At 36.7% G+C, this 25,228-nt stretch overlaps 10 protein-coding genes across 10 annotated transcripts; 6 read left to right on the top strand and 4 right to left on the bottom strand.

Moving 5' to 3' along the window:
- The first annotated feature begins 585 nt into the window (after nucleotides 1-585).
- On the top strand, nucleotides 586-7,646 carry SPOG_01786 (1,3-beta-glucan synthase subunit Bgs3). Its single transcript, XM_013166890.1, has one exon. It carries the CDS (start codon nucleotides 1,572-1,574, stop codon nucleotides 7,026-7,028), a length of 5,457 nt encoding a protein of 1,818 aa, XP_013022344.1. The 5' UTR covers nucleotides 586-1,571; the 3' UTR covers nucleotides 7,029-7,646.
- A 243-nt stretch (nucleotides 7,647-7,889) lies between these two features.
- SPOG_01785 (40S ribosomal protein S30) lies at nucleotides 7,890-9,112 on the top strand. Its single transcript, XM_013166889.1, has 2 exons — nucleotides 7,890-8,001; nucleotides 8,084-9,112. The coding sequence occupies exons 1-2, from the start codon at nucleotides 7,918-7,920 to the stop codon at nucleotides 8,228-8,230; spliced, it is 231 nt and encodes a 76-aa protein (XP_013022343.1). The 5' UTR covers nucleotides 7,890-7,917; the 3' UTR covers nucleotides 8,231-9,112.
- Nucleotides 8,220-11,204, bottom strand: SPOG_01784 (CTD phosphatase Fcp1). The gene is made up of 6 exons (XM_013166888.1): nucleotides 10,825-11,204; nucleotides 10,687-10,773; nucleotides 10,550-10,634; nucleotides 9,339-10,493; nucleotides 8,996-9,297; nucleotides 8,220-8,949 (listed from the first exon to the last, which is right to left on the bottom strand). Exons 1-6 carry the CDS (start codon nucleotides 11,088-11,090, stop codon nucleotides 8,703-8,705), a joined length of 2,142 nt encoding a protein of 713 aa, XP_013022342.1. The 5' UTR covers nucleotides 11,091-11,204; the 3' UTR covers nucleotides 8,220-8,702.
- A 13-nt stretch (nucleotides 11,205-11,217) lies between these two features.
- SPOG_01783 (rhomboid family protease) lies at nucleotides 11,218-12,766 on the bottom strand. The gene is made up of 4 exons (XM_013166887.1): nucleotides 12,448-12,766; nucleotides 12,188-12,404; nucleotides 12,027-12,092; nucleotides 11,218-11,973 (listed from the first exon to the last, which is right to left on the bottom strand). Exons 1-4 carry the CDS (start codon nucleotides 12,632-12,634, stop codon nucleotides 11,670-11,672), a joined length of 774 nt encoding a protein of 257 aa, XP_013022341.1. The 5' UTR covers nucleotides 12,635-12,766; the 3' UTR covers nucleotides 11,218-11,669.
- On the bottom strand, nucleotides 12,692-14,913 carry SPOG_01782 (uncharacterized protein). Its single transcript, XM_013166886.1, has 3 exons — nucleotides 14,154-14,913; nucleotides 13,887-14,096; nucleotides 12,692-13,834 (listed from the first exon to the last, which is right to left on the bottom strand). The coding sequence occupies exons 1-3, from the start codon at nucleotides 14,567-14,569 to the stop codon at nucleotides 13,528-13,530; spliced, it is 933 nt and encodes a 310-aa protein (XP_013022340.1). The 5' UTR covers nucleotides 14,570-14,913; the 3' UTR covers nucleotides 12,692-13,527.
- Nucleotides 14,914-15,029: 116 nt separating this feature from the next.
- On the top strand, nucleotides 15,030-17,241 carry SPOG_01781 (Atg8 deconjugator Atg4). The gene is made up of 2 exons (XM_013166885.1): nucleotides 15,030-15,594; nucleotides 15,743-17,241. The coding sequence occupies exons 1-2, from the start codon at nucleotides 15,170-15,172 to the stop codon at nucleotides 16,278-16,280; spliced, it is 963 nt and encodes a 320-aa protein (XP_013022339.1). The 5' UTR covers nucleotides 15,030-15,169; the 3' UTR covers nucleotides 16,281-17,241.
- Nucleotides 17,242-17,677: 436 nt separating this feature from the next.
- On the top strand, nucleotides 17,678-18,619 carry SPOG_01780 (signal recognition particle subunit Srp14). Its single transcript, XM_013166884.1, has 3 exons — nucleotides 17,678-17,745; nucleotides 17,794-17,872; nucleotides 17,937-18,619. Exons 1-3 carry the CDS (start codon nucleotides 17,725-17,727, stop codon nucleotides 18,161-18,163), a joined length of 327 nt encoding a protein of 108 aa, XP_013022338.1. The 5' UTR covers nucleotides 17,678-17,724; the 3' UTR covers nucleotides 18,164-18,619.
- Nucleotides 18,620-18,759: 140 nt separating this feature from the next.
- Nucleotides 18,760-20,541, top strand: SPOG_01779 (AMSH protein). The gene is made up of 4 exons (XM_013166883.1): nucleotides 18,760-19,029; nucleotides 19,114-19,248; nucleotides 19,320-20,167; nucleotides 20,231-20,541. The coding sequence occupies exons 1-4, from the start codon at nucleotides 18,898-18,900 to the stop codon at nucleotides 20,394-20,396; spliced, it is 1,281 nt and encodes a 426-aa protein (XP_013022337.1). The 5' UTR covers nucleotides 18,760-18,897; the 3' UTR covers nucleotides 20,397-20,541.
- Nucleotides 20,542-20,601: 60 nt separating this feature from the next.
- Nucleotides 20,602-21,418, bottom strand: SPOG_01778 (zinc finger protein). The gene is made up of 2 exons (XM_013166882.1): nucleotides 21,304-21,418; nucleotides 20,602-21,223 (listed from the first exon to the last, which is right to left on the bottom strand). The coding sequence occupies exons 1-2, from the start codon at nucleotides 21,378-21,380 to the stop codon at nucleotides 20,920-20,922; spliced, it is 381 nt and encodes a 126-aa protein (XP_013022336.1). The 5' UTR covers nucleotides 21,381-21,418; the 3' UTR covers nucleotides 20,602-20,919.
- Nucleotides 21,419-22,328: 910 nt separating this feature from the next.
- On the top strand, nucleotides 22,329-25,002 carry SPOG_01777 (CAMK/CAMKL/GIN4 protein kinase Cdr1). The gene is made up of 2 exons (XM_013166881.1): nucleotides 22,329-24,899; nucleotides 24,953-25,002. The coding sequence occupies exon 1, from the start codon at nucleotides 23,085-23,087 to the stop codon at nucleotides 24,843-24,845; it is 1,761 nt and encodes a 586-aa protein (XP_013022335.1). The 5' UTR covers nucleotides 22,329-23,084; the 3' UTR covers nucleotides 24,846-24,899; nucleotides 24,953-25,002.
- Nucleotides 25,003-25,228: the final 226 nt, after the last annotated feature.

Genomic DNA, 25,228 nt, shown 5'->3' with positions numbered 1-25,228 from the left:
CTTTTTCATCTAATCATTTTGTTTATTTTCAAAGTGCACTTATCCATATGAAAGAGCCTATGAAAGATCTTAAACGATCGCAATTTTGTCATGATTTGTTAAGAAACCAACACAAATGTATATAAACGTGGACACCACCCCATGATTGGGTTGAGTTGTGTCTGATATTTTAAGTGACAACAAATAACAGCAAAGGGTTCGCAACCCCACTGTGTTGGAGCGCTTGCCTTTTAAAAATGACCTTTTATTCTAGTCCTATCTTTCTTGGCATTTCATTCAATCTATAGATTCGTTATAAAATTAATAGCCAAATATCAGATCATTGTTTCATTTGAAAATGTGTCTTTTATTCTCGTTACTCAGATTTTAGATGAAGAAACTCAACAAAGATCAAGTAGCAATAGGTAGCATAAGGAGAATACTGAAATTGAAAAGCAATCTCCAGCAAATAAAAGTCAAGGACCACTAGATTAACGAAAAGACCCCCTCACTCCCGCTTCCTCCCCTCACACACTAAGCCATCTGAGATCATTTTTGAGGAAAAATTAAATACATAGAAAGCGCTCTTTGATCAGGTTAAATAATTGCTTTATTTTTTTTCTATTGGCTCATGTAATTTTTGTAACGCCTTCCCTGTTACTTGTGAGGTTTCCGAAGAAAAGGTATTCTGGTTATTTATATTTTATAGAGATTCTTTAGCTTACCAAGAGCGAAACACTTTTTGCACTTTCACCAACAATATAGAGCAAGGAAACGCTCGCCTGAGTACTTCGGAAGATATTTAAAGTTTGGATTTAAAAAAAATAATTAAAAAAATCCATACGAACTATCTAAGCATACCCAGAGTGAACGGCGGCGTTTGTCTTTTTGTGTTAATTATCTCAAATAGAACATTAGCTCTCAAGTCTAGTATTTCGTCCTTTACAAAGTTGATACGTATTCATCTTTATTTTTATTCCTCCCATTTGAATTGATATAACCAATTTATCTGCATTTCCCGAAAGAAAAGGACAGAAGGGACAAGTCTCCTCTGTTCACCATTTAACGTTCTTTTGTATTTACCAAATCTCTGTGATTTAATCATTAAATTGCGTTGCTTGGTTTATTCGTCTCTATCTTTTATTTCTCCCTTACATATAATTGGCGTTTAAGTTTTGTATTCCAATCACCTTCGTTCTTTTTCACGTTTCTCACTCTTTGATTGCTCTAGCATTCCTTCGTTTCTTTCACATCTGAGAACACCAGTCGTTTCGTTTTCAGTTGTGTAAATAGTTTCTTGACTTTAATTTTTGCATTTGCTTTGCTTCCTACAGTTTGCTTTCGATTGTTTGTTGAAGCTTTGTTGAAGTTTGCTCTCGTTTTGCTCATATTGGCCAGGCATTAGATCTATGGTAAGTTCTTTGATTTTATCAAGAATTAACTTTCCGTGACATTTTGGTAACAAATCTGAAGAGGGATTTGTTTCAATTTGTAAAACTTTTGTCTTGTGTATCTTACCATATTAAACAATTTTCTTCAAATTTATCATTACGCAAATTTGTTTATAATTATTACTTTAACATCTCTTCCTAATGTACCCATATCAGAGATCTGAAGAGTCATCTGCTTCTTCACTTCATGGAGCAAGCGAGGAAACTCCAATGAACCCAAACTTTCCTTCTGATTCATACTTTGGCGGACGCCATCATCCGTCGTCTCATGCAAATCCTTTTATGCACGAGCAAGAAGATGCTTACTCTGATATACTGGAAGAGGTTCCGAATGAAGGTGTTTACAATTCTCCCGAAAGACCTAGCTCTTCTGAGGAATTCGTTTCTCAGGATGAATCCAATATCTCCGCTGGCAGTTCCTATATGTTCCCTTACAACCGGGGACATCCTTTAGCCAAGCGTCATGATTCAATTATGGTTGATGAGTTCGGCCATGAATACATAGTAGAAGGTGAAAGCATTGCTTCAACGGATGAAGCTATTGATTATGATGCATTGTATGCTTCATGGACTGCTGATAATAAAGCTCCAATCCTTGCCATTGACATTGAAAATATTTTCATCGAACTTGCTATGAAGTTTGGCTTCCAATGGGACAGTATGAGAAACATGTTTGACTACCTTATGGTTATGCTTGATTCTCGTTCATCGCGCATGGCTCCTCAAGATGCTTTGCTATCTATACATGCCGATTATATTGGCGGTCCTCATGCTAATTTCAAGAAATGGTACTTTGCTTCCAGAATGGATCAGTTTGATCTTGCTTCAGGTGTACCATCGTTCATTTCTCGTGATCCTTCTAATCAGACCGCTCCCTCGGACTTATCCGGATGCGATGCGCTTTGGGTTTCTCGTATGGATGAATTATCTAACTACGAGCGTATTGAGCAGTTAGCTCTTTACCTTTTATGTTGGGGTGAAGCTAACAATGTTCGATTTATGCCAGAATGCTTATGCTTTATTTATAAATTAGCCTACGACTATCTTATTTCCCCTCAATATAAAGAGCAAAAGAATCCAGCCCCCAAAGAATATTTTCTTGATCATTGCATTACTCCGTTGTATAATCTGTTGCATGATCAGCAATATGAAATCCGTAACCAAAAGTACGTTCGGAAAGAAAAGGACCATTCTGAAATTATTGGTTATGATGATGTCAATCAAATGTTTTGGCATGCTAGCGGTATCAAACGTATAAAGCTTGCCGACGGTTCTGGAATAATGAAGGCGCTCCCTTCTGCAAGAATTCACTTACTCGATCAAGTCCAATGGAATCGCGTATGTTATAAATCGTATAGAGAGACTCGTACTTGGCTACATTTTATAACAAATTTTAATCGTATTTGGATTTTGCATCTCTGCGTCTTTTGGTATTTTACCGTTCATAATTCTCCTACCATATATACTAGGAATTTTCATTATCTAGAGAATACTCAGCCTGCTCGCGCTGCCGAGTGGAGTGCACCTGCTCTTGCGGGTGCCGTTGCTTCGTTTCTGAATTTTGTGGCGCTTATTCTGGAAGGTTACTTCGTTCCTAGAAGTTCACCTGGGGCCCAAGCTGTTTTGCCCAGATTGGCATTTGTATCCGTTTTGCTTGCATTGAATATAATTCCTGCCGTTTTCATTTTTGGATTTTCTAACGATCAGCAACAACATTATAAAAGTCGTGAAATTGTTGGCTATGTTCATTTCTTTTTTTCTATTGCTTGTGTTGCATATCAGACTTTTGTTCCTCTATCTGCCTTATTGGGCCCAAGGTTTAATTTTCGCGGTTCTAGGAAGTACTTGGCCACTAAATACTTTACTAACAACATTGTAACTTTACCATGGCGCCGCCTCCTTTTGTCGATTTGTTTGTGGATTACTGTGTTTGTCGCCAAGTTTGTTGAGTCATACTACTTTCTTACTCTCTCGGTTCGTGATCCTGTCCGATATTTACAGAGAATGCGGCCATACGACTGTAGTGATTACTTAATTGGCTCTAGTCTATGTAGATATCAGCCTAAATTCTTATTAGCGCTCGTTTATCTTACAGATTTGGTTTTGTTCTTCCTTGATACATACTTATGGTATATGCTAATCAGTACTATCTTCAGCATCGGCTATTCCTTCCAGATTGGTTCTGCAATTTGGACTCCTTGGCGTGTGATTTATTCGAACCTGCCAAGGCGGATATACTTTAACCTGCTTTCTTCTAAGTCGTTGTCGACTGAATTCAAACCGAAGATTTACGTTGGACAAATATGGAATAGTGTTATGATTTCAATGTACCGAGAACACTTGCTTTCTTTAGAACACCTAAAAGGTTTGTTGTATCAACAGGTTGGTTCAGAGTATTTCGGGAAACAAACTTTTCAGTCGCCCAAATTCTTTATGGAATCAGCTAAAGGGAAATCAATAAAAAATAAGTACTTTTTAGCTACGTCGGAAGCAGAGAGGAGAATCTCTTTTTTCTCACAGTCTCTAGCTGCGAACCTGCCTGAAGCTATGCCGGTACCTAAGATGCCCTCTTTTACTGTGCTTGTTCCTCATTACAGTGAAAAAATTCTTCTTAGCCTTCGTGAAATTATTCGCGAACAAGATCCCATGTCGAGAATTACTTTATTAGAATACTTGAAGCAACTTTACCCACACGACTGGAATTGTTTTGTTCAAGACACTAAGCTGATGGCTGGTGAAACGGGTCCTTTGGATAATAGCAAAGCTGATGCCAAATCTGAAAAGCCAAAAAAGAATCATTTCCTTAAGGAAGATCTTCCTTTTTATTGCATAGGATTTAAATCTACGGCTCCGGAATATACTTTGCGTACTAGAATCTGGGCTTCTCTTCGGAGTCAAACCTTGTACCGTACTGCGAGTGGTATGATGAATTATTCTCGTGCTTTGAAATTGCTTTATCGTGTTGAACACCCTGCTTTACTGGACGAATGTGATGGTAACTTTGAAAAACTAGAACATCAGTTGGAGCAAATGGCTTATCGAAAGTTCCGTCTTTGTCTCTCCATGCAACGTTATTCTAAATTTAATCGCGATGAATATGAGAACACGGAATTTCTTTTGAGAGCTCATCCTGAACTTCAGATTTCTTACTTGGACGAAGACTCAGCTGAGGATGGTGAGGAGCCTAAGGTGTATGCAACTCTTATCAATGGGTTCTGTCCTCTCGAGAATGGCCGTCGCTTACCAAAATACCGTATTCGTCTATCTGGTAATCCCATTTTGGGAGACGGTAAAGCCGATAATCAAAATATGGCTCTTCCATTTGTTCGTGGTGAGTATCTTCAAGTCATTGATGCAAACCAAGATAATTATATCGAGGAGTGTCTGAAAATTCGCAGTGTTCTTACTGAATTTGAAGAAATGGATGCTGTTACGACGAATCCCTATACTCCCTCAGAAGAGCATTGGCCTGTTGCTATGGTGGGTTCTCGTGAGTATGTATTTTCAGAGAATAGTGGTATCTTAGGTGATGTTGCTGCCGGCAAGGAACAGACTTTTGGTACATTATTTTCTCGGTCTTTGGCTTTAATTGGTGGTAAGTTGCATTATGGTCATCCTGACTTTTTAAATACAATCTTTATGACCACACGCGGTGGTGTCTCTAAAGGTCAGAAAGGATTACACGTTAATGAGGATATCTACGCTGGTATGAATGCTATGCAGCGTGGAGGGCGAATCAAGCATTGCGACTACTTCCAATGTGGTAAGGGTCGTGATCTTGGTTTTGGTACTATTCTGAACTTTACTACGAAAATTGGTACTGGTATGGGTGAACAGGCATTGTCGCGTGAGTACTTCTATTTAGGTACTCAATTGCCTTTCTTTAGAATGCTTTCATTCTATTATGCACACGCAGGCTTCCATCTTAACAATGTCTTTATTATGTTATCCATGCAACTATTGATGCTTGTGTTCATTAACGTCGGTGCGATGTACCATACTGTTCCTATTTGCGGGTATCAATCCAGTGGTGCAGTTAATCAAGGATTTTACCCAGCAGGATGCTATATGCTCAAGCCAGTTCTGGATTGGATTAGAAGATGCATTATCTCCATTTTTGTTGTTTTCTTCATTTCATTCTTACCCTTGATTGTACACGATCTTCTGGAAAAAGGTGTTCTTCGTGCTGTTTCCCGTTTGTGTAAGCAGATTTTTTCGTTTTCCCCTATGTTTGAGGTGTTTGTCACTCAAAACTATTCTCAGTCAATTATTACCAATTTGACTTTTGGCGGTGCTCGCTACATTGCTACTGGCCGTGGACTAGCTACTACTCGGGTGCCTTTCTCAGTTTTGTACTCCAGATATACCGGTTCCTCTATCTATCTCGGTGCACGTTTATTGCTAATGTTGCTGTTTGGTACAATGACGGTATGGACTACTCATTATGTCTACTTTTGGTGCACAATGTTTGCATTAGTTATATGTCCATTCCTTTACAATCCTCACCAATTCTCGTTTGTTGACTTTTTCGTTGATTATCGTGAATTCCTTCGTTGGCTCTCTCGTGGTAATAGCAAAGGACATGCTCATTCCTGGATTGGTTTTTGCAGGTTGGCTCGTACAAGGATTACCGGTGTTCAGAAAAAGCTTAAAGGGGCTCCATCAAACAAAATTACAATGGACATTCCTCGTGCCAGTATTAGAAATTTATTGTTCACTGAAGTTTTTGTGCCTGCATTCTTTTGCTTTTTCTCTCTCACTGCATATACATTTATGAATTCTCAGCCTGGTTTGGAGGACACTTCGCGCTCAGTTAATGGGTTCATTCGTATTTGGATAATGGCAGCATTGCCTATAGCTATTAGCGTTGGTATGTTAGTTGTGTCTTTGCTTGTATCCTGTTGTCTTGGACCCTTGTTAAACAAATGTTGTAAGCAATTTGGTGGTTTTATGGCTGCTATTTCACATGGTGTTTGTGTTGTTGGATTGGTTTTTACTTTTGAGGCTTTGTGGTTCTTAGAAGCATGGTCATTTTCCAAGACTGTTTTGGGGTGCATCGTCATCATTTCGATTCACCGGCTTCTTTTTAAGTTAGTAGTTGTATTCATTCTTCCTCGGGAGGTTTCTGGTGGAGAGACCAACTTTAGCTGGTGGGATGGAAAATGGATTGGCAGAGATATTCCCATGAAGCCTATCCAATTTGTTCGAGAGTTCTTGTGTAAAATCGTTGAACTAAATCTTTTTGCTATGGACTTCATGTTGGCACATTGCATTCTTTTCTGTATGGTACCTGTACTTATAATTCCTTATATTGACATCCCTCACTCTGTTTTATTGTTTTGGCTTCAGCCTAGCCGTCAAATACGTCCTCCGATCTACACACTTAAGCAAAATCAACTTCGCAGAAGAACGTTTTATCGCTACTCAATTTTGTTTACGCTTATTCTGTGTACATTTGTTGCAATGATTGTGGTGCCACTAGTCCTTGATCATAAGTTGAAATACACATTTAAGTTCGTTAATTCTAAAAAGTTCTTCCGGTTAATGCAACCTACAATGGGTAGGGTCATTAACCCTAAAAAGAACACTTCCGATTGAGTGAGGCATGTTTCGATCGGACCTTACATATGTACTGGTGTTTACACCAACATTTGGGTAAAAAGGAATGGGGCAATTGAAGCGCATGAGAGTAAGATCTCGTGATTGAAAAAATGCCTAACATAATTCTGATCAAGATTGAATTATGCATAAGATTATACTCGTTCTTTTATTTTTTATCCTCTTTTTTATTTTTCTAGCATGAATGGATGCCACAAAAACAAAGTTTTGCATATACTTATCATCTATGCCAAATTTTTTCTCTCGTTTGTAACGTAAATTTTTAATATGGAATGTTTACTTTGCTCGCATGATCCGTTGCTGAACGGACTGTTTCCTTTACTTTTTTTCTTTTATATTTTTTGCTTTTAGGCCGCCTTTTTTGGTCTAAGTGATGGATGAAATAGTTACGCTATGGACACCAAACCCTTGTAAATAGTTACTTGATTTCTTTTTTCGTTCCTTTTTACCTTCTATATCTCTTACTTTTTATTTTTATTTCTTTAGATTTATTCTCTATTCTGAAATGACATGACTAATGTTTTCATGGTAAATTTGACCATAATCAATTCATTAATTCCTGTAGCTTACTGTTCAATTCACCTGCCTGTGTTTTTCATACGTACAATCCATCATTTAAAGGTTTTCTACATAAAAGAAAGGACAACTGAGCTCTGTAAAATCAGTGCAGGTTTAATAAACTCTTTATATACATTTCGCCTGAGCGTACAATTTTTAAGTGTGTGGCACATAACCAAATGTTTCAAGGGAAGGTGACGAGTGGAAATATTTCTGGGGTAACATCCAAAGTCGGGTAGCAAATATTACTAGTCGCACAAACAAGCTTCAGCCGGAAGCGAAGGTAGCGTGACTGCTTTTCGGTGAATTCATGTTAGCAGGGGCCTTGCATTTTCATTTAACAACTACAGACAACATGGGTAAGGTTCACGGATCGTTAGCTCGTGCCGGTAAGGTAAGTTATAGAATATAGAAGGCATAATTTTCTTTGCTTTTTTCAATTGTTTTGTGAGAATGGTAAATTAACATGTTTCTAGGTGAAATCTCAATGCCCTAAGGTTGAAAAGCAAGAGAAGCCTAAGCAACCCAAGGGACGTGCTCACAAGCGTCTCGTATACGTTCGTCGCTTCGTCAATGTCACTAACATGGCTGGTGGCAAGAGAAGAATGAACCCTTCTTCTTAAGTTACTATGAACGTACTTGAACACAAAAATTCGTATTGTCAGTTATTCACTTTAAATTGATTGATATTTTTTGAGAATTGACTGATTAATGTAATCCATTATTTATGCGATCTTAAGTTGCTTATGTAAATTTCTATACTCGGTAGTTTGTAGCTATAACCACTTTAACCACTCATCATGTTTGAACACGAGCACACGATAATAGTATGGTATGCTAAAAAATGGTTTATAGCAATTCGATAAAAGTGATTAGTTTACGAACAAGTCAACAAGCGTCGTAGAAGCTAGCTACATGTTGTTCTGGTGGAGCGAGAATGCTCAATTATGGATAGTTTTCCCTTGAAAAAAGACAAATGCCCTCAACCTATTTTTTTATTTTTATTTTTATTTACATCACGCTTTATTAGATGCACGTTGTGATATAGACAAATTCTTGAATTAATCAAAATGATGGAGAGAAAAGAAAAAGAATCTATGACATCTCTTTTCTGGATAGCTCTTCTTCCATTAGCTCAGCAAGATCCTGTAAACCCTCCAAGTCATTTTCATTACTCCCTTGCTGCCCTTGATTAGAACTTTCTTTCGTACTCCTTGCTTCATTAGGCTTTTTGCGTTTTTCATCATAGGCTTTGGAAAGTGAATCGTCTTTATCAGTTTTTCGTTTTTTTGAACCTGATTCATTGTCCGCAGGTGTTGCCTCATCGCTTTCTCTAGGATTTCTAAACAGTTAGAGACGAGAACATTTACCTAAGTATAAAAGCTTACTCTTCGTTATCATCGCCCTCGCTCAAATCCCCCAATGCATCCTCAACATCACGATCAGCTTCATTCCAATCGATATCGTCTAGTTCTCGGTCGTTAATTTCATATGTTCTCTGCTCATCATTTGAGTCTGAAGAGTAGTAGTGGTCAGATAATGCTCTATCTGGGAGATCGTAACTAGGATACAGCAAGTAGTTGGACTCAGGAAGACGTTCCCACATTGACAGTGATTCAGTAAGCCAATTCAATTTGACAACTCGTACATTACCCAATGTTATCGCCGTTTTCACCTTTTCTGTACGTATCTAGTTTGGTGAGTTAAAACATATTTTAAAGAACTGCATACCTTCGCTGCAATTAAGTGCGTTGGAGATTGGTCAAAGTCTACGACAATCTGTGCTCCGAATGATGTTGCCCATCGTGCAATATCACTAGTTACAACGTCTATTCCTAGTGGAATTACTCCACTGAAAAGGATTCTACAGCCTTTCAAAACTTTCGATTTCATAGAAGGAATGATCCTTTCCACATTAGCATGTACTTTGTTCGCCTCCTTTTCGTTATTCGACTCTTCATCGTAATATGCTTGATGGATCCTCGTTAAAACTCTTTCTAGGTGCAACAGTTCTTTATCTCCTCCGTGTAATACAGAATGATCAGGTTCATCCTCTTCAAGCAACGCATTCTGCTGTTTCGCCAAGGGTCGTTCTGATTTCTGTAACTGTAAAGCAGTAAACCTCTCCTTATTTTGTTCATCTAAAGCTTGTTTATCTTGCAAAAATGTTTCTTTTAGGAGAGTGCGCTCTGGAATTGTAGAAGAACCCGGTAATGAAGCAGAAGATTCGGGTAAGACGGCATCTTGATTTGTGTTCACATCAACGCTTTCAGTCTGTTCGTGTGGGGTTTCGACAGGTGAGGTATTCTCTTGCTCGGGAAGAGGAGTGGGTTTAGCAAGGAAATTACTGTTAATATCACCAATTCCAACAAAAAATTCGAAGGGCACAACTTTAATGAGATTCGGATTCCAATCCCAGATGTCACCACGGTCATCGATTATGACGACCATGCTAGTATCACAAGGAAATAATCGCTGCAAGCTCTTCTGAGTAAGGCTTCCACTATCATCACGGGATAGGACACGATCCTGAAAAACTTTTCCCTCAGGATCAATAATTTTAGCTATTTCTTTTGCGTACGCCTTCGTACCCATGGTATATATATGCAATTCATACATACTACTTATGCGTGTCAAAAATTCTTGTAAACCCGGGCGGAGCTTTATGTAATAACAAGACGAATATGTTCTATAACCTTCCTGTAGATAAAATGATCGGACATCCTTTAGCAAATGATAATTTACATTTGAAGGGTCAGACATCCATTCACCAACAGTCGGATCGACAGTTGCGTGAATAATTGTTTGATCTAAATCAACAATAAGAGAAAGCCTTCGTTCCTTACGCAGCCGGCTCACGTTTTGTTCTTCGATACGACTAGCCTCCTACAAATTTTCAGAGTTAGCATCCACCTAAATTTTTCAAGTGAGAGTCCACCTACGTCCAAGCTGACAGTCAAACCACCAGTATCATGGGTCATACTGATATTTGCTCTTGTCATGTCAGAGTATCCCATGTAATCTTGGCTATTAATTTGTTAGTAATGAAATTCTTTCTCCCAAATGTAAGTAACCATACCTTGTAATATTTTCTCCGCAAATTGCACACAACCCTCCGTAATGGACTTCATGAGTACATGGCTCATGTAGCTTTGCTACCACTTTTCTATCAAAAAAAAATATTAGATCTATTACGTACCATTGGATGTACACTTACAGATTATTTTCAAGTTGTTCATCATTCTCTACTTCCCATTCAACTAGCTTTCCTTCCACAGGGCATTCAAACTGCTCAATAAACTCGCGATCTACGTATTCTTCTGTGCCATCCTCTTGGTCTTCCTTTACCTTCGTGAAAAACCGGTACAGCAACAGTGGAGTATGTCTTTTCACGTAAGTACCGCCTGGTACCAGACATTTTGCGATTTCAATTGGATAATTGAGAGTGTTGGGTAGACGAATTGGCGTCAGTCGTTCCGACATAGGTATTGGCTTGTATTTGGTTTTAAATAAGAGTCGTTGGCCTCATAAGACGAGTAGATATACAATGTTTCAAGTCTTTCCAATTTGTTGTTGCATTCGTAACTTATGGTGTTGCACAGATGAGATGGGCCGCTATAGCAGAATAATATACTTATATAAAGAAAGCGCGAGATAATATCATACAAAAGGAAAAGTTACTACTTTTATAGCGATAATAAAGTTTCTATCAATAATTTCCTGTTGAAGGCTTTGATTCTTTATTATAGTTTCATTTCTTATTAGGTACAAAAGACATTTGCCTTGCAGAAAGGTTGGCATACGTGTTTATGCAAGATAAATTTCATTGCAACTGAAAGAGTGCTCTCGTAAATGTAAATTTGAACCGTAATATTTCGTAAACAAGGCAATATATGTTTCCAACTAGACGACTGTAGGATTCAAGTATAAGAGTCCTTAGCATGATTGGGTAAGATCCACTAAAGTGATAATTTCAATTATTAAATCGAAGATAAAGGAGTGAAAACCATAGTTGAGGACTCTGCAGTGTTCACTAAAAGTTCAGCCTCTTTTTTTTCATAATTATACAATTCCTGCGCTGTTGCTACCTAAATCTTGTACAGGTAAAGCATCTCCTTGATAATAGGAAGCCTCTGTAACAGAAATGTAGTTAGGAATAGCATCAACTACTCGAGAAAGTTTTGTTTCGATCCACACTAGGAATCTCGCAGGGGGTAGTAAGAAGTCCATATAAGCTAAGGAAAAGATAATAGAAAGAACAACAGCGGTTAAATGTAAAATAATACTTTCAGAAAAATCGAAAGGAAGTATCAAAAAAGGAGCGGCAATAGCCAAGACCATACGAACCAACTGTGGAAGTGCTAATCTGTAAAGAATTTATGTTAGATATTTAAAAAAAAGTCTTCAAGATCCACTTACATCTTGGGATGAAGGTCATAGAAAAGATTCATCAAGTACATTGTCAGCAAAGAAAACGTCCATCCACTAAAATAAAGATTAGTCAATATAAAAAATAAAAACTCTATTGTCATAAGATATAATCAGAGAACTAATCTCAGCTCAGGCGCATTTAAACTTACCTAATTCCAACGAAAACAGTATTAGAATCAGAGACATAACAAGCAAATAAAAAGGCAATTCCAGGAATAACTTCTAAAAATCCAAAAAACATAGCAATCGTACATATAGTACCGTATCTTTTCTCGAAACGTGGCATCAAAAAGAATATACCAATAAGACCGAAAACAAATGTCAAAAACCCATGATGAACTAATGGATAGGTGTTTAGTGTATGAACTAGGTAAGTTAGTATTTAAAGTAAATTGATAGATTCACGTACGTCTGAATTGGGTAATATTCTTCAAGCTTAAGCCAAAAAAGGAGGTGACAGGAAGAAAAACGTTTAATACACCACAAACGAATGTTACAAGTGCAACGGAAACAGTGAATAGAGGTGTTTTTGTTATTAAGATATTTATAAATTGTTGAAAGCCTCCTGTGACTTTATCTCCTAGTTGGATAGCCATTTGGTTCAATATGCTTCAAAGGCAATTTTTAAGGAAGATAACTAGATTAATAGAACGTTAAACACTTATAGAAACTACTTTTTATTCCTATAAATCAGTAAACAAGTAAAAATTCACTTCACAGTCGGTTTACCAAGGTGGAACTTGTTAGAAATTGGACGTAGTGATGATTTAAAACACTGTCTCCAAAAATATACGTTTTCTTTACTCGAGAATCAAAAAAGTAATTTTCCATAGTTTAAGAATATAATTGATCTGACTATCAACTACAGGATGCTTATCCCAAAGATCAAGTGAAAGTGCTGAATCATAATGCTTTGTATGTAGAGTTTTCAAGTTCCATCATAGGTTTCTTAAACTCATAAATCAGATTTACCTGTTCATGCTAATGCTTCTAAAAGAATGCTTCCTACATATATGCTTTCAGCCAGACTGATTCCAACTAAGATATATATACACCATGGTCCAATAGATAGAATAAATAAACAAAATTTTTCTATATCCCTTTCTATGCATTGTAATTTTGGAAAGACAAAGTTCTCAAAGCAAACAAATATAAATCTCTCAACAGGTGAAACCAACTAGAATGTATCTTATTACAGAGTTAGAGGGACAAACTAGTCATTGAAAAGTGGCTCAATTCAACTTTGAATAATAAATACTCTCAAAATTAAGGATCTGGCAAACTTGGGTCCAAGGCGGTATCCAAATGTACGAATGAATTTGTGAAAGCGCAGCGTTCAGATGGTCGTCCGTAATCAACAAAAAAATTTGATAAATTAGCTTCGAAAAAATGGAAAGAAAGGGCGAGCGGGGATGCTGAACGAACGTTTCGGAAATTACCATAATAAAAGAAAGCATACACCGAGACCTATCTCAGTAACCGGACAAGGTCATACAGTGTCTTCGGCAGAGTTGTCAAGGGAAATAATTAATGCATCATCTTCCAGAACTGGAATTAGCCATTTCGATTCGGTCCAAAAAGGATCGTCTTTATTAGGTAGTTTTTTTGACTGGGTAGCTCTAGCATAATTAATAACGCGAATAGTGCCATAAATATCTAAATGGTATAGATTTTGAATGGAAGAAAGGTCCCAATCATGAATTATCCTACAATGTCGAAAACATTCCTCTGGATCTAATCGTTCCTCACAAAATACGCATTTGGCGATGATTGGTTCCGCGTCTTCATCATTTATACTATTAAAATAATTAATAAACCTTTCTCAAAGATAGTTCAAGGAAAACTTACTCAGATGCTGTATCAGTATCGTTTTCGTCAGCAACGAATGAATCGACCTGCGAAGAAGCGAAAGATTTAGTAATGGATGCATAGTTTATGATATAATGTTCGTCATAATTGGATGACTTTGAATTTAGTCTAAGATGTCGCTTCTTGCGCATGTGGTCATAGAGAACATCAGTGTTTTGAAAAGAAGCAGAACAGAAAAGACAGCATAAGCTAAGAAAGTTAATCGAGGGGGATTCTTTGGAATATAAATGTAGCTTTTAAACATACCTTTCTAATTCTTGCTTCAATTTGCTTAGAAACAAGTCAAAATAAACAACATTATCCGATAGTCCAATGTTGAGCTCATGGGCATTAAAACTATGCTCAAACCATTCTTCACGGGTAAATAAATATCTATTACCACAAAAAAGGCATTTAAATCGTTTCTCTTTTCCAGCAACTCTTTCCTTCTGTTGAACATTTAACACACGCTTCAAGGCGTCTGCTTGTGAGCTTGCAAGAAGCTTTTTTGGATCATTTGCAGCAATTCTATTCGCTTCCAGATTAGATACAATCTCTGGAGCGCATAGAAAAGCCTTTGAACTTAGTGAAGCCAAAGGGATATCATGAGCTGTTTCCAAGTGATGGATGGATTCCATAGAGGAATACTCATTAGAGTCACAACGAAGAGGGCAATAAAGCATTGAAGTTCATCCAAAGTAAATCAACGAACCTTTGACACAGGCGCAGAACGAACGAGAGAATGGAAATCAACTAGCAAATCCAAGGCAAGCTTTGCAGTCCAATAAATCTCAAACTATATGAAAACCAGCCGTGGCTTTCAGAAATTACAGTTGAAAGGAATTCTTACACAAGGACCAACCAATTCAACAAGTTATATTATGAACGTAAAATGGGTGTCTGACAATTCCCAGTGACGTTTATGAACAAGTAAATACTTACACTCGTTATAATCGTTAAGACAAATAATACTTTAATAAGTCAAAATAGGAATCGATACTTTTCAACTTTTACTGTTAAAAAACTTACTGGATAAAAACGATGAACATTTGTTTACATAGAAATAACGAAATCGAATGTTTACGTAAAGAGACTTAGCACTTTACAACGCACTTTGTAATTCTCGTCTCTCCACTTCGTGTGAACAAGAGGAAGCAAAGTAAGCCTTTGCGATAGTGAAAACTGGGAATGGGCCAATGCCTTACAGAAGCCATTGAGATTCATAACGTCCTTCATTACTTATAAATATTTTATTAAAATACATTTGAGAAAGAAGGAAGGGCATGGAGCTTATGGCACGCTTTATAGAGCGATATTTACATTTTGCTCCTTCAAACACAGAACCTCCGGGAACATTGATTTGGTTTTTAGGACAGTCATACAAAAGTGAAGATAATCAATGGCCAGAGAAATTTTTAGTAGACTCTTTTTCGCTGATTACAATCACTTATCGATCAGGAATTGATGGTTTAGATAATTTGGCTTCTGACGCCGGTTGGGGATGCATGATTCGATCTACTCAAACGTTGCTAGCTAACGCTATTCGAATTTTGTATCCAGAAAAGGAACTTTATAGCATTGTGAATCTGTTTGCCGACGAACCAGCAGCCCCCTTTTCGATTCATCAATTTGTGTATATGGGAAAACAGTACTGTGACATTCCACCTGGTCATTGGTTTGGTCCAAGTGCTTCTAGCTCATGCGTTTCGTAAGTACTTTGTTTCTAGATTTGTCAAAGATGAAAGCCTATATTTTTCTTTGTTTCTTGCTGTTACTTTTGTTTATCAGTAGTACAATACAGCTTTTGGCTTTCCAGTAAAGGAAACTCAATAAGATCATAACTAACATTTTAATAGGAGACTATGTGAACAATATGAGGACCTTGGCTTACATGTATACGTAGCCAAAAATGGTACAAGCGTTTATCGAGATCAGCTCTTTCGGAATCCATTTCCTATACTACTTTTAATTCCTACTCGATTGGGCATTGACTCTGTTAATGACTTATATCATGAGCAAATTTTACGTGTTTTTGAAATTCCTTCGTTCGTTGGTATAACTGGTGGTCGACCGAGATCTGCACATTACTTTTATGCTCGGCAAAACCAACATTTATTTTACCTTGATCCTCATTGCACATACTCTGCCCATACAACATGCCAACCTGCTTCTGAAGATACATTTCACACAGCAAGTTTACGACGGATATCTCTTCACGAACTAGATCCATGCATGGTTTTTGGGTTTCTCTTTAGAAATTCAGATGAAGCTATTGATTTTGAACAACATCAGAAAAAAATTTCAGATATTGTGCAATATTTCGACGTTGAACCAAAACTGTTCGATTCCCATGATGACTTTGTAATGGACGACAACTTTGATGACTGCTTATAATGCCCTCTAGCTTACTGATGATTAATGATTAATTTAAATGACCTACTATTATTTAGTGTTCTTATAACCATGCCTTTGTAACATGACCAAGGCTTTCCTTTTTCCGCTTACTTGGAAAGCGTTCTCTGAATTAAGTATTGGTGTTTTAACTGGCGACTTGGAAACACATAATTTTCTTCAATGATGAATGATAATGTTATAAATTAAAAGGCTTATTATTGACGAGCGTCTAGGACGACCGAATGTGGATGGATGTTTTAGGTTTAAAGCTTTCGTCTTTATACATATAGCTAATTGATCGGAAATATATTTTCGATAGGCAACTTTATATAGTTACTTTTAGAAAACTAATTTTACTGAAGTTATTTACGTACGCCTAGAGACTTCAAGTCAAGATGTTGCAATGTTAAATGGCGAGATTTGCGTATCTAAGGAAATGATCCTCATAATAGTTGTAAATCAACCTTCTTGACTCATTCCATTTTTGTTGCTCATTTGACATTAAGGAAATCTTGGCAGAATGGCTTTATCGATGATACACCGAGCTCCTGAGTCTGTGACACTGTGTATTGAGGACTTTTCTCGCTACTTACTGGTTGTAATTATTTCTTACAAAATCAATTGTATCCTTACTATATTAGTATGGCTGGTTCGTCAGACAAACTGGCCTTAGAGTTGAACAACCATATAGCATGCAAACAGTTCATGGACATATATAGTACCATTTAGGCTTACTCTTTACGCAGTATTATAAAGCTTTAAAGCCTTAATGAAAGCTTATTGTTAAAGATATCGTTTTAAAATGCCTTTTCATGAATTATCTCTCATTGGATAGGTTTTTCGACTTACTTCTAATACCCTTTGCAGACAGATTATTAATTACATTGGCCGCTACATTCCATCCAATGCCATGAATTATCTCATAAAATGAATAGAGCTCATGAAAGCATTATCACGAGCATTTGCGGAGAAAGTAATCTCCTTTTTAAAAAATTCCTTGAAGGGATATTTAACCAAATTTCAGTAAACGTTTTTCAGTCAAGCATTCTATAGTATTGTTTGTTTACCTCTCATATATAAGTATGTAACGGACCTTTATTTCAAGTAAAGTCGAGAGTGATACTGAGTCAGAAGGACAGGTAATCCATGATTCAACGATTAATATATGTAAAAACTAAAAAAGCACTGTTTTTCTTTGCTAATTTGCTTGGAAGTTATTTCACTGACACTTTCGTATCTTCAAATTTGCGCGTTTCAAAAGTGAGTAACAAAAATAGTGACTTAAATGTGACCTTGTTTTGTACTTTTTGTTTCCTGCCTTGTGACCTCTATAAATCCTAGTGAACTACGGTAGTTTAACATAACGAAAAATAAAACACAATGTTAACGAAGTACGAGAAGAATCAAGACAAATGCTTAATCTTAGCTTCTTTTTATATCTGCTATGTATTTAAGTAACGAGCAGGTAAGTGATTTTTTATTTAAAAGGCTGATTTTTAACATGATACAAAAGTACCTGGCTCAGCTAGACGAGCATTTACAGCAGTTACAAGGAAAAGGAGCTAGTTCCTTGTATTTCTCCCAAAAGAAAAGTATGACTCGAATGAAACAAGGCGATTGATAATGGTAGAAAAGATGCTAATCGGTTTGCTATAGATCCAGTTCCCAACGATGAACAAGATTCCAAACCGTCACTCCTATTAAGAGTCAAGAATGGAGCAAACTGGAAAATTTCGACGATTGTAGATGCAAAGGATTTTACAGAGTTTTTTGCAAGATATACAGAGGTCTGCAAAGGTGGAATGATTGGGTTGAAGAAACGCGATCGAAAGAAAAACAAAAACAAGAAGAAAAAGAAAGCACCTTCAGCACCCAATGCATAAAAATAATGTATGGTGTTGACTTTATTTTCGATTCTTTGCTTTATACTTTTTATTTTTTTATCCTATTCTATACCACTTTTTCGATAATGTCTACTGTTATTTATTGAAACATAATTCTTAAAAGAATGTCTTAGCAGTAACAACTTACCAATTTCTTTATGGGAATGATGAGGATTCTATTTTATTTTTACCTGTTACTTTCTCTTCTATACACAATGTTTTCCTTTTCCTTTTTTTGTTGAGGAATCCTAAAAATTACCCTTTCATTCAAACAACATGCAAGCGATTGCAACCAAGTTCAATTTCGTTCTATCTACAGATGGATTTTCTTTTTTACCTTCCTTTTCTCGTATAGACATTTTGTTTCCGACCCCATAATTTTCTAACCCCATAATATTAAGTATTAGATGACTGATGTATGAAAATTAATCCTTTTCAAAACCAAGCATATTGCTCATATATTCACAAGTTCCATTATGAAACTTGTTCGCTCAATGTTTACTTCTCTCAACTACGTTGTCTTTCATTTCTCTTTTAGTGAACTATGCTCGCATTCGTTAAGAATGCAAACGTAATCCTCAAAAATAGGTAGATCTTGTCGATCCTCCGCAAAATCCCTTTTCGTAACGATATTGCTTATAAGTCTAATAATCTCACATCTCTACCTTTGGCACCACCAGAAAACATCAATTTCGTGGAGCGGCTGCGAATATCATAGTTCAGTGGTCTTCTTTATGAGTGTTGTTCAGCAATCAGATACACCTTTATCTTATTCGGATCTTGCTTTTCGTGCTAGTAATTTCTCCTTTAATGCTAACCTACCATTGAAAAACTGGCTACGAACATCCAAGACTATTTTAAAACAAGTATGTTTAATGATTGTTCAAATGCAATTGGGTTTCAGCTTCGGTTTATGATGAAATGCTAACAAATCCCCGGGATGGATCTAGGCTCATGTATATGTACTAGAGAAGGATTATGCCAATGGTATATTTCTTTTAATTCGTTATAGTGAGTTATTTTTGAAATGCCAACAACACCCAGAATCTCAAGGATATCGGAGACAGTTATTTGAATACTTTCAGGTTTGTGTCTTTAAACAGTCAGCTTCATAGAGTGTTTGGAAACTTTTAGTAAGCTAACAATTACTTCATAGACTGTTAAAAATGATGCTTTAAAAGAGATTGAGCTTCTCAAGCCTTTGGTGGAAAAACAATATGAAGAATACAAAAAGAAGCAATCTTCGGTTGTACCGGAACAAGTAAAACAGCCATCTCAATCACTTCGACAGACCTCTCCTATTTCTGAGCCACAATTAGAACAATGGGCTCTTTCTGAATTACAGATTCTTCCACGAAATGCTTCAAATGAGTTACTTTCCAGTGTATCTGCTTCTTCTTCTAAACCAGTCTTTGATTACTCTTCTCTTCAATCATCAATAGACTCTTCTTATACCGCTCCAGTATCTGAGTCTCAATCTTTGTTTCATTCCTCGAAACCGTCAAATAATGTCCCCCTTCCTCGCGCTCTAACCCCCGAAATATCTTTGGATGATCGTAAGGGTCACATTATTCCTTATCCGGAGAATAAAAAACCCCAGACATCTTTCAAAATCCATTCATATACAGAAGGAGGGAAACCCTTGCGAACTGTTTATCTTCCAAAATCTCTTAAATCGAAGTTTCTTCGAGTCGCCGAATCGAATACCAAGAAAAAATTAGAAACTTGCGGTATTCTTTGTGGAAAATTGCGGCAAAACGCGTTTTTTATTACGCGGCTTGTCATCCCTTCTCAGGAAGCTACAACAGATACATGTGGTACTACAGATGAAACAGCCTTGTTTGATTACCAAGATAAGCATGACCTTTTGACTTTAGGTTGGATCCATACACACCCTACCCAGACATGCTTCATGAGTAGCGTTGATTTACATACCCATTGCTCTTACCAGTTGATGCTTCCTGAAGCAATTGCCATTGTTATGTCTCCCTCAAAAACGCCAGAGTAAGTACATTTATTTGTTTTATTTAACAATTTTCAACACATATTAACACAGTTATTTTATAGCTCCGGTATTTTTCGTTTGCTTGATCCAAAAGGACTTGAGGAGGTCGTACATTGCCGAAAACCTGGCTTGTTTCACATACACGAAGGACGAGTTTACACAAATATCAACCAACAAGGGCATGTCAGAGAAATTAATTCCAGTGTGGAAACGGTAGACCTTCGTTAGATATTGAAAAGCAAACGCTTTTCTCTTTTTCCTTTATTTACATTCCTTTCTTTTGTTATGGTACGAACTAATAATTATTGCTTCGTTTTATATATATTTTTTTTTTCTAATAAAATATCTAATTTCCTCATGATAACACTCCAAATACGCAAAATGAATTTAACTGCAACACCCAATAGTAAACGTGTACATTAGAAGAAAAACTTAAGAGAGCTTATTCACAAGTTTTAGTTGTGGTAAAAGATATGCTAAAAAGAATTCATTATTATATTAGACCCGTATATGTACCAAAAATCCAAAATCCAATAACCTAAAAATAAGAAAGATTTAAATAAGAAAACCGCTTTCGAAAAACGATTCAATAGAAAACGGCTTTGTTACTCTCCATAATACAAGGAAACTCAAATGACTTGCAAGCGACTGATTAAAAACCAGCAAAGATAATTCAAGCTTTTTGTCAATTAATAGCGCACAGACCATTGGCAGCCCATAACCTGAACATTAGCTCGTTGTCATGGCTCCACTAATCCGCCATCACTACATTGGATTCTTGAGTCGGAATCATATCTGAGGAAGTATGTGGTTTGGGATGAGCGATGTTCACAGCAGCCTCAGCTTCCTCTTGTGAATAAGGGGCCTCTTTTAGGTCTTTCAAACGACGCCTATGAACTTTGCTGCGCTTATGAACCTGTCTCGCCTCTTCAGAGGCAAAATGACGAGCACACTCAACGCAGTAATGTTGTCCCAAACCAGGCAAGTCAGGATCTAATGGTCTCGTTTCATGTTTTTCCGGCTCAATTAGATCTTGGTGGATTTGATCTAAATCTCTGTTTTTTCTTTGTTAGCACAACCTTCATACACCCAAGCGTCTGTGAGAATAAAAACACCTGGCAAGTAAAGCACTTACCTTCCGTACACACGGGTTCGATACAGATGGTGATTACCATTGCTACGGTGCTTCCTTTTTGTAGAGTATCTGGTCATCCTATCCTCAATTTTCAATGAATAGTGGTTGGAAGACGCCAAGTTTCAATGGTAAACATCAAATTTTGTCTTAGCTTCCATTCCTTATCCAGTTTACAGCAGTACGCACGAGTACACTATTTATTGTTAACTAACCAAAGTAACAATGAAGTTTTTGTTTATGAAAACGTAAACAAATATCAGCATTTGAAAAGTTTTGTCTTCATTAGCTATTTGAACAGCAAGAAACGTAATATAAGTTTATATAGACTAAAGAGGGCTTCCAAGATATCATCTCTCAGAAGATTGTGCCTTTGAAAACATCGAGATGGAATTCCTTCGGTTACATTTATAAAGACACTCAAAATAAACAGCATCATTTGAAAAAGGTATTCTTCAACCATCTCTCTTTGTGTATAGAGAACGACTTTACAGCTGTTTTCCCTTTTATTTTCTTGTAAAACATCCCAATACGTTGGAGTACAGTAGTAAACAATGAATCTTTCAATGTAAAGCAAAACCAAAAGAAACCCTCTTAGAGCATCATAAAATGGTCTACATCTCTATTGTTTGGCCTACCTTTTCCATGGACTGCTTTATTCTCCTTTTCCAAGCGTTTGTTCACTTTAATTTTCGGATTTCATTTTTTATAGTAGCAGGATGCTGAGACTTCTGTTTATGCAAGGACATTTGTACAGACGAAGAAGATGTTTCTATTTTGATATCGCTTTTTCTAGTATCTTACTGGATGGCTTTGTTAGGACCCAGTTTGGTCTAAATTTCACATTTTCCTTGACTGGAGTCTGTAACCCTTTGATAATTTATTGGTTATTATTTGTATTTCTACTAATAGTTTTATTTCTTATTAGTTATTCACTTTTTTTCTTTGAAATTTCCCAAGAAAGATGCCCTACCCTTCCCACTGTAAAAGCTCATATAGCCGCTGCAGGAACAAGTGCTTTGTCCTTCGTCAACTATATACGGCCAAGGTTTCCCAAGTAGTTGATACTCTGTCTTTTTTTTTTGTATACTTACTAGAAATTAATAAACGAAGAATTCTAACATAATTTTGAATCGAATTCCCAAGGTGAATTATCTTTTCGTCTTTTCGTTCTCATTTATAAATTACTAGCAAGTACTAATAAATCTTTTTGTTAAGGTATTACGACTGCATCTTTACGTTTTACATGTGTTTCTCTTTGTAATTCTTTTTATTTATCTTGTTTTGGGTTTTTGAGTTCTCAGGTCTTTTTGGTAATATATGAATATTATTCTACTTGATTTATTCATTACTTTCCCTTTTATGACTTATTTATAATCTATTATTCACGTCCCCTTTTCTATAGAAGATATTTCACGTGTTCCCCCTTCTTTTTCTTTCTTTTATTCTTTCTTTGAATCACAATTCCGCAAACTCTCATTTTTCTACTCTTTTCGTTTTGGTTTTGTTCATTTTCCTCTCTCCTTTGATGCAAATTTGATTAAAACGGATTTCGTTGAACCTCTTATGATTTATTAACTGTCCGTAAACTTGACTTCCTTATTAAGCCATTTTTATTTATACTTTATGTTTTACTGATTTTATAGTATTCGATTTGATTTTGTGAATTTGGGAAATCAACCACGCTTTATCGGTTCAATTCATATTGTCGATTTTTGACGAATTTTGATACCCGTTAAATTCCTTTAATTTTTTTTTTGTTGGCTCTAATTGCTTTGTGCTGAATGGTGAAACGACATAAAAACACGATTGGTCTATGGCGTCTAGGTAAAACTTTGGGATCTGGTTCGACCAGCTGTGTTCGCCTAGCTAAACATGTGAAAACTGGAAACCTAGCTGCTGTCAAAATCCTTCCTATCAAGTACGTATCTGTAGGAATGGAAATTTTGATGATGCGTCTTCTGCACCATCCCAATATCTTGCAGCTGTATGATGTTTGGACTGACCATCAAAACATGTATTTAGCTTTAGAATATGTTCCCGGCGGGGAACTATTTGACTACGTCCGCAAACACGGTGCCTTACCAGAAAAAGAGGTAGCCCATTATTTAATACAGCTCTTGGACGCCCTTTCTCACTGCCACCAATTTCGTTTTCGGCATCGTGACTTGAAACTAGAGAATATACTTATTAATCCGTATGAGCGTGTTTTAAAAATTGCCGATTTTGGTATGGCTACGGTCGAACCAGATGATTCTTATTTAACAAATTTCTGTGGTTCTTTGCATTATTTAGCCCCGGAAATCGTCTCTCATACACCTTATCAAGGTGCTCCCGCCGATATATGGTCTTGTGGTGTCATTTTTTATGCTTTGCTTTCTAACAAGTTACCCTTTGGAGGTATATCTACCGATGTTGTTTATGATAAAATATTAAGTGGAACTTATGATTTACCGTGTTCATGCTCTACAATTGCCCAGGACTTATTGCATAGAATGTTGGACGTGAATCCATCAACCCGCATCACCATTCCTGAAATATTTAACCATCCTTATATTCAGTCAAATTTAAAACAGCCCTGCGAACTACGACTGCCGAAGTCCTCTACACCGTATTCAATTCTCGATGTCGAGCCTTTAGTGGTTGATTGTATGTGCCTTTTATGGAAGAAGAAGTCATCCAAAAGCATAGTTGCAAAACTACAAATGCACGAAGATAATGACGAGAAAAGAGTGTATCATGCTTTGTCGAAGTGCTTAGAAGACGATATGCGTAAAAAAAGGCTCTTCGATAAAAACAAATATTTAAGTTTATACGATCTCATTCATGATAAGAGCCTTTTTATGAAATTAAATGGAACTACATTCCAAGAAAACGCTCTGAAGGAGTGTGAAAAGGATGATTCTTGTTCTAAAGGCAACTCTAATAGAGCTGGTAATAACACTCCTTTTTACCCTACCTCAGATTCCAATCAACGGAATACGGAACAGAAGAGTTTGTCTGGTTTTGAGCATGTCGAGGATAATTCAAATTTAATGTACAAAAATGCACCTCCCAGCTACGAATATTACGATCCCAATTCAACTCCTGATCCGATTGAAGTTCGGTTGCTTTCAAATTCGGCTTTAGAGCAGGAAGAGTATTATCCATATAATCGATATGGTTATACCCGTATTTTTCCAAATGTCAGTTTCTATAACACAAATGTCGGCTACGAAACGCCCAGCCCTATTTCTACTCCCGATTCTTCTCTTGATGTTATGCCAGCTGTGGATGACTCCAATTTTACACTAGCTCTTTGCCCATCCGTAAAAATTCCTGGAAGACCTATTTCACTGTCAATGCAGGGCAAGAGGCACTTTTCCTCTGTAAATGCTCGTTCAGCTTCTGTTCCACTTTGTAATTCACGTACTTCTACTCAGCGTTGTGGGTCAAGCAATGCACAGCTTACGCATCCATTAGCAAGGACAGATACCAGCTCTATATTTCGCAAGCTTTCTGCCTTTTTCCTTTTTCAAAAGAAACCCAACTCAATAAATAATTGAACCAACATTTCTAACAATGTTAATGACTTTAAAGCTGTTGTTTTTTCTGGTTATGTAAGTAAATTTGAGTTATATTTGTATGGTAATTTAACGTATAAATCTCGTAGGGGAAGAATGTTTATTCTCTACTCTTGTTATGGTTCGTTTTAGATCAGAGTAATTGTTGATTTTAATTATTGCTATAATTATAATGAATTTTTTGTTACCATTTCAGAGCTTTTCTGCTACTGACTTTTATGCGGATTGAGTTTCTCTACTTGTAGTTCCTCGGTATTACAGTTGAAAATTTGTGCGCTTTTTTACGCTTAAAAACAAAATATATCAACGATTCAAGTTGAAGCAAACGATCATACCACGCAAAGCGAATTTGCCAGTTTCCATTC

This window comes from Schizosaccharomyces cryophilus (assembly GCF_000004155.1).
Source record: "Schizosaccharomyces cryophilus OY26 unplaced genomic scaffold supercont4.2, whole genome shotgun sequence".
In the NCBI taxonomy this organism is placed as follows: Eukaryota; Fungi; Ascomycota; class Schizosaccharomycetes; order Schizosaccharomycetales; family Schizosaccharomycetaceae; genus Schizosaccharomyces; species Schizosaccharomyces cryophilus.
The sequence above is the reverse complement of the archived record's forward strand: the minus strand, read 5'-3'. Positions and strand labels throughout refer to the sequence as shown.

Bases quoted from the DNA above. Each gene is read 5' to 3' on its own strand.
- SPOG_01786 (XM_013166890.1), top strand. From the start codon at position 1,572: ATGTACCCATATCAGAGATCTGAAGAGTCATCTGCTTCTTCACTTCAT.
- SPOG_01785 (XM_013166889.1), top strand. From the start codon at position 7,918: ATGTTAGCAGGGGCCTTGCATTTTCATTTAACAACTACAGACAACATG. The intron at 8,002-8,083 runs GTAAGTTATAGA...ACATGTTTCTAG, and splicing joins CGTTAGCTCGTGCCGGTAAG to GTGAAATCTCAATGCCCTAA.
- SPOG_01784 (XM_013166888.1), bottom strand. From the start codon at position 11,090: ATGTCGGAACGACTGACGCCAATTCGTCTACCCAACACTCTCAATTAT. The intron at 10,635-10,686 runs GTATGGTTACTT...ACAAATTAATAG, and splicing joins TGCGGAGAAAATATTACAAG to CCAAGATTACATGGGATACT. The intron at 9,298-9,338 runs GTATGCAGTTCT...TCACCAAACTAG, and splicing joins CGCACTTAATTGCAGCGAAG to ATACGTACAGAAAAGGTGAA.
- SPOG_01783 (XM_013166887.1), bottom strand. From the start codon at position 12,634: ATGGCTATCCAACTAGGAGATAAAGTCACAGGAGGCTTTCAACAATTT. The intron at 12,093-12,187 runs GTAAGTTTAAAT...TCTTTATTTTAG, and splicing joins ACTGTTTTCGTTGGAATTAG to TGGATGGACGTTTTCTTTGC. The intron at 11,974-12,026 runs GTAAGTGGATCT...AATTCTTTACAG, and splicing joins TATGACCTTCATCCCAAGAT to ATTAGCACTTCCACAGTTGG.
- SPOG_01782 (XM_013166886.1), bottom strand. From the start codon at position 14,569: ATGCTTTATTGCCCTCTTCGTTGTGACTCTAATGAGTATTCCTCTATG. The intron at 14,097-14,153 runs GTATGTTTAAAA...TAACTTTCTTAG, and splicing joins TTGAAGCAAGAATTAGAAAG to CTTATGCTGTCTTTTCTGTT. The intron at 13,835-13,886 runs GTAAGTTTTCCT...TTATTTTAATAG, and splicing joins GATACTGATACAGCATCTGA to TATAAATGATGAAGACGCGG.
- SPOG_01781 (XM_013166885.1), top strand. From the start codon at position 15,170: ATGGAGCTTATGGCACGCTTTATAGAGCGATATTTACATTTTGCTCCT. The intron at 15,595-15,742 runs GTAAGTACTTTG...ACATTTTAATAG, and splicing joins GCTTCTAGCTCATGCGTTTC to GAGACTATGTGAACAATATG.
- SPOG_01780 (XM_013166884.1), top strand. From the start codon at position 17,725: ATGTATTTAAGTAACGAGCAG. The intron at 17,746-17,793 runs GTAAGTGATTTT...ATGATACAAAAG, and splicing joins TGTATTTAAGTAACGAGCAG to TACCTGGCTCAGCTAGACGA. The intron at 17,873-17,936 runs GTATGACTCGAA...GGTTTGCTATAG, and splicing joins GTATTTCTCCCAAAAGAAAA to ATCCAGTTCCCAACGATGAA.
- SPOG_01779 (XM_013166883.1), top strand. From the start codon at position 18,898: ATGAGTGTTGTTCAGCAATCAGATACACCTTTATCTTATTCGGATCTT. The intron at 19,030-19,113 runs GTATGTTTAATG...GGATGGATCTAG, and splicing joins CCAAGACTATTTTAAAACAA to GCTCATGTATATGTACTAGA. The intron at 20,168-20,230 runs GTAAGTACATTT...GTTATTTTATAG, and splicing joins TCTCCCTCAAAAACGCCAGA to CTCCGGTATTTTTCGTTTGC.
- SPOG_01778 (XM_013166882.1), bottom strand. From the start codon at position 21,380: ATGACCAGATACTCTACAAAAAGGAAGCACCGTAGCAATGGTAATCAC. The intron at 21,224-21,303 runs GTAAGTGCTTTA...AAGAAAAAACAG, and splicing joins CGAACCCGTGTGTACGGAAG to AGATTTAGATCAAATCCACC.
- SPOG_01777 (XM_013166881.1), top strand. From the start codon at position 23,085: ATGGTGAAACGACATAAAAACACGATTGGTCTATGGCGTCTAGGTAAA.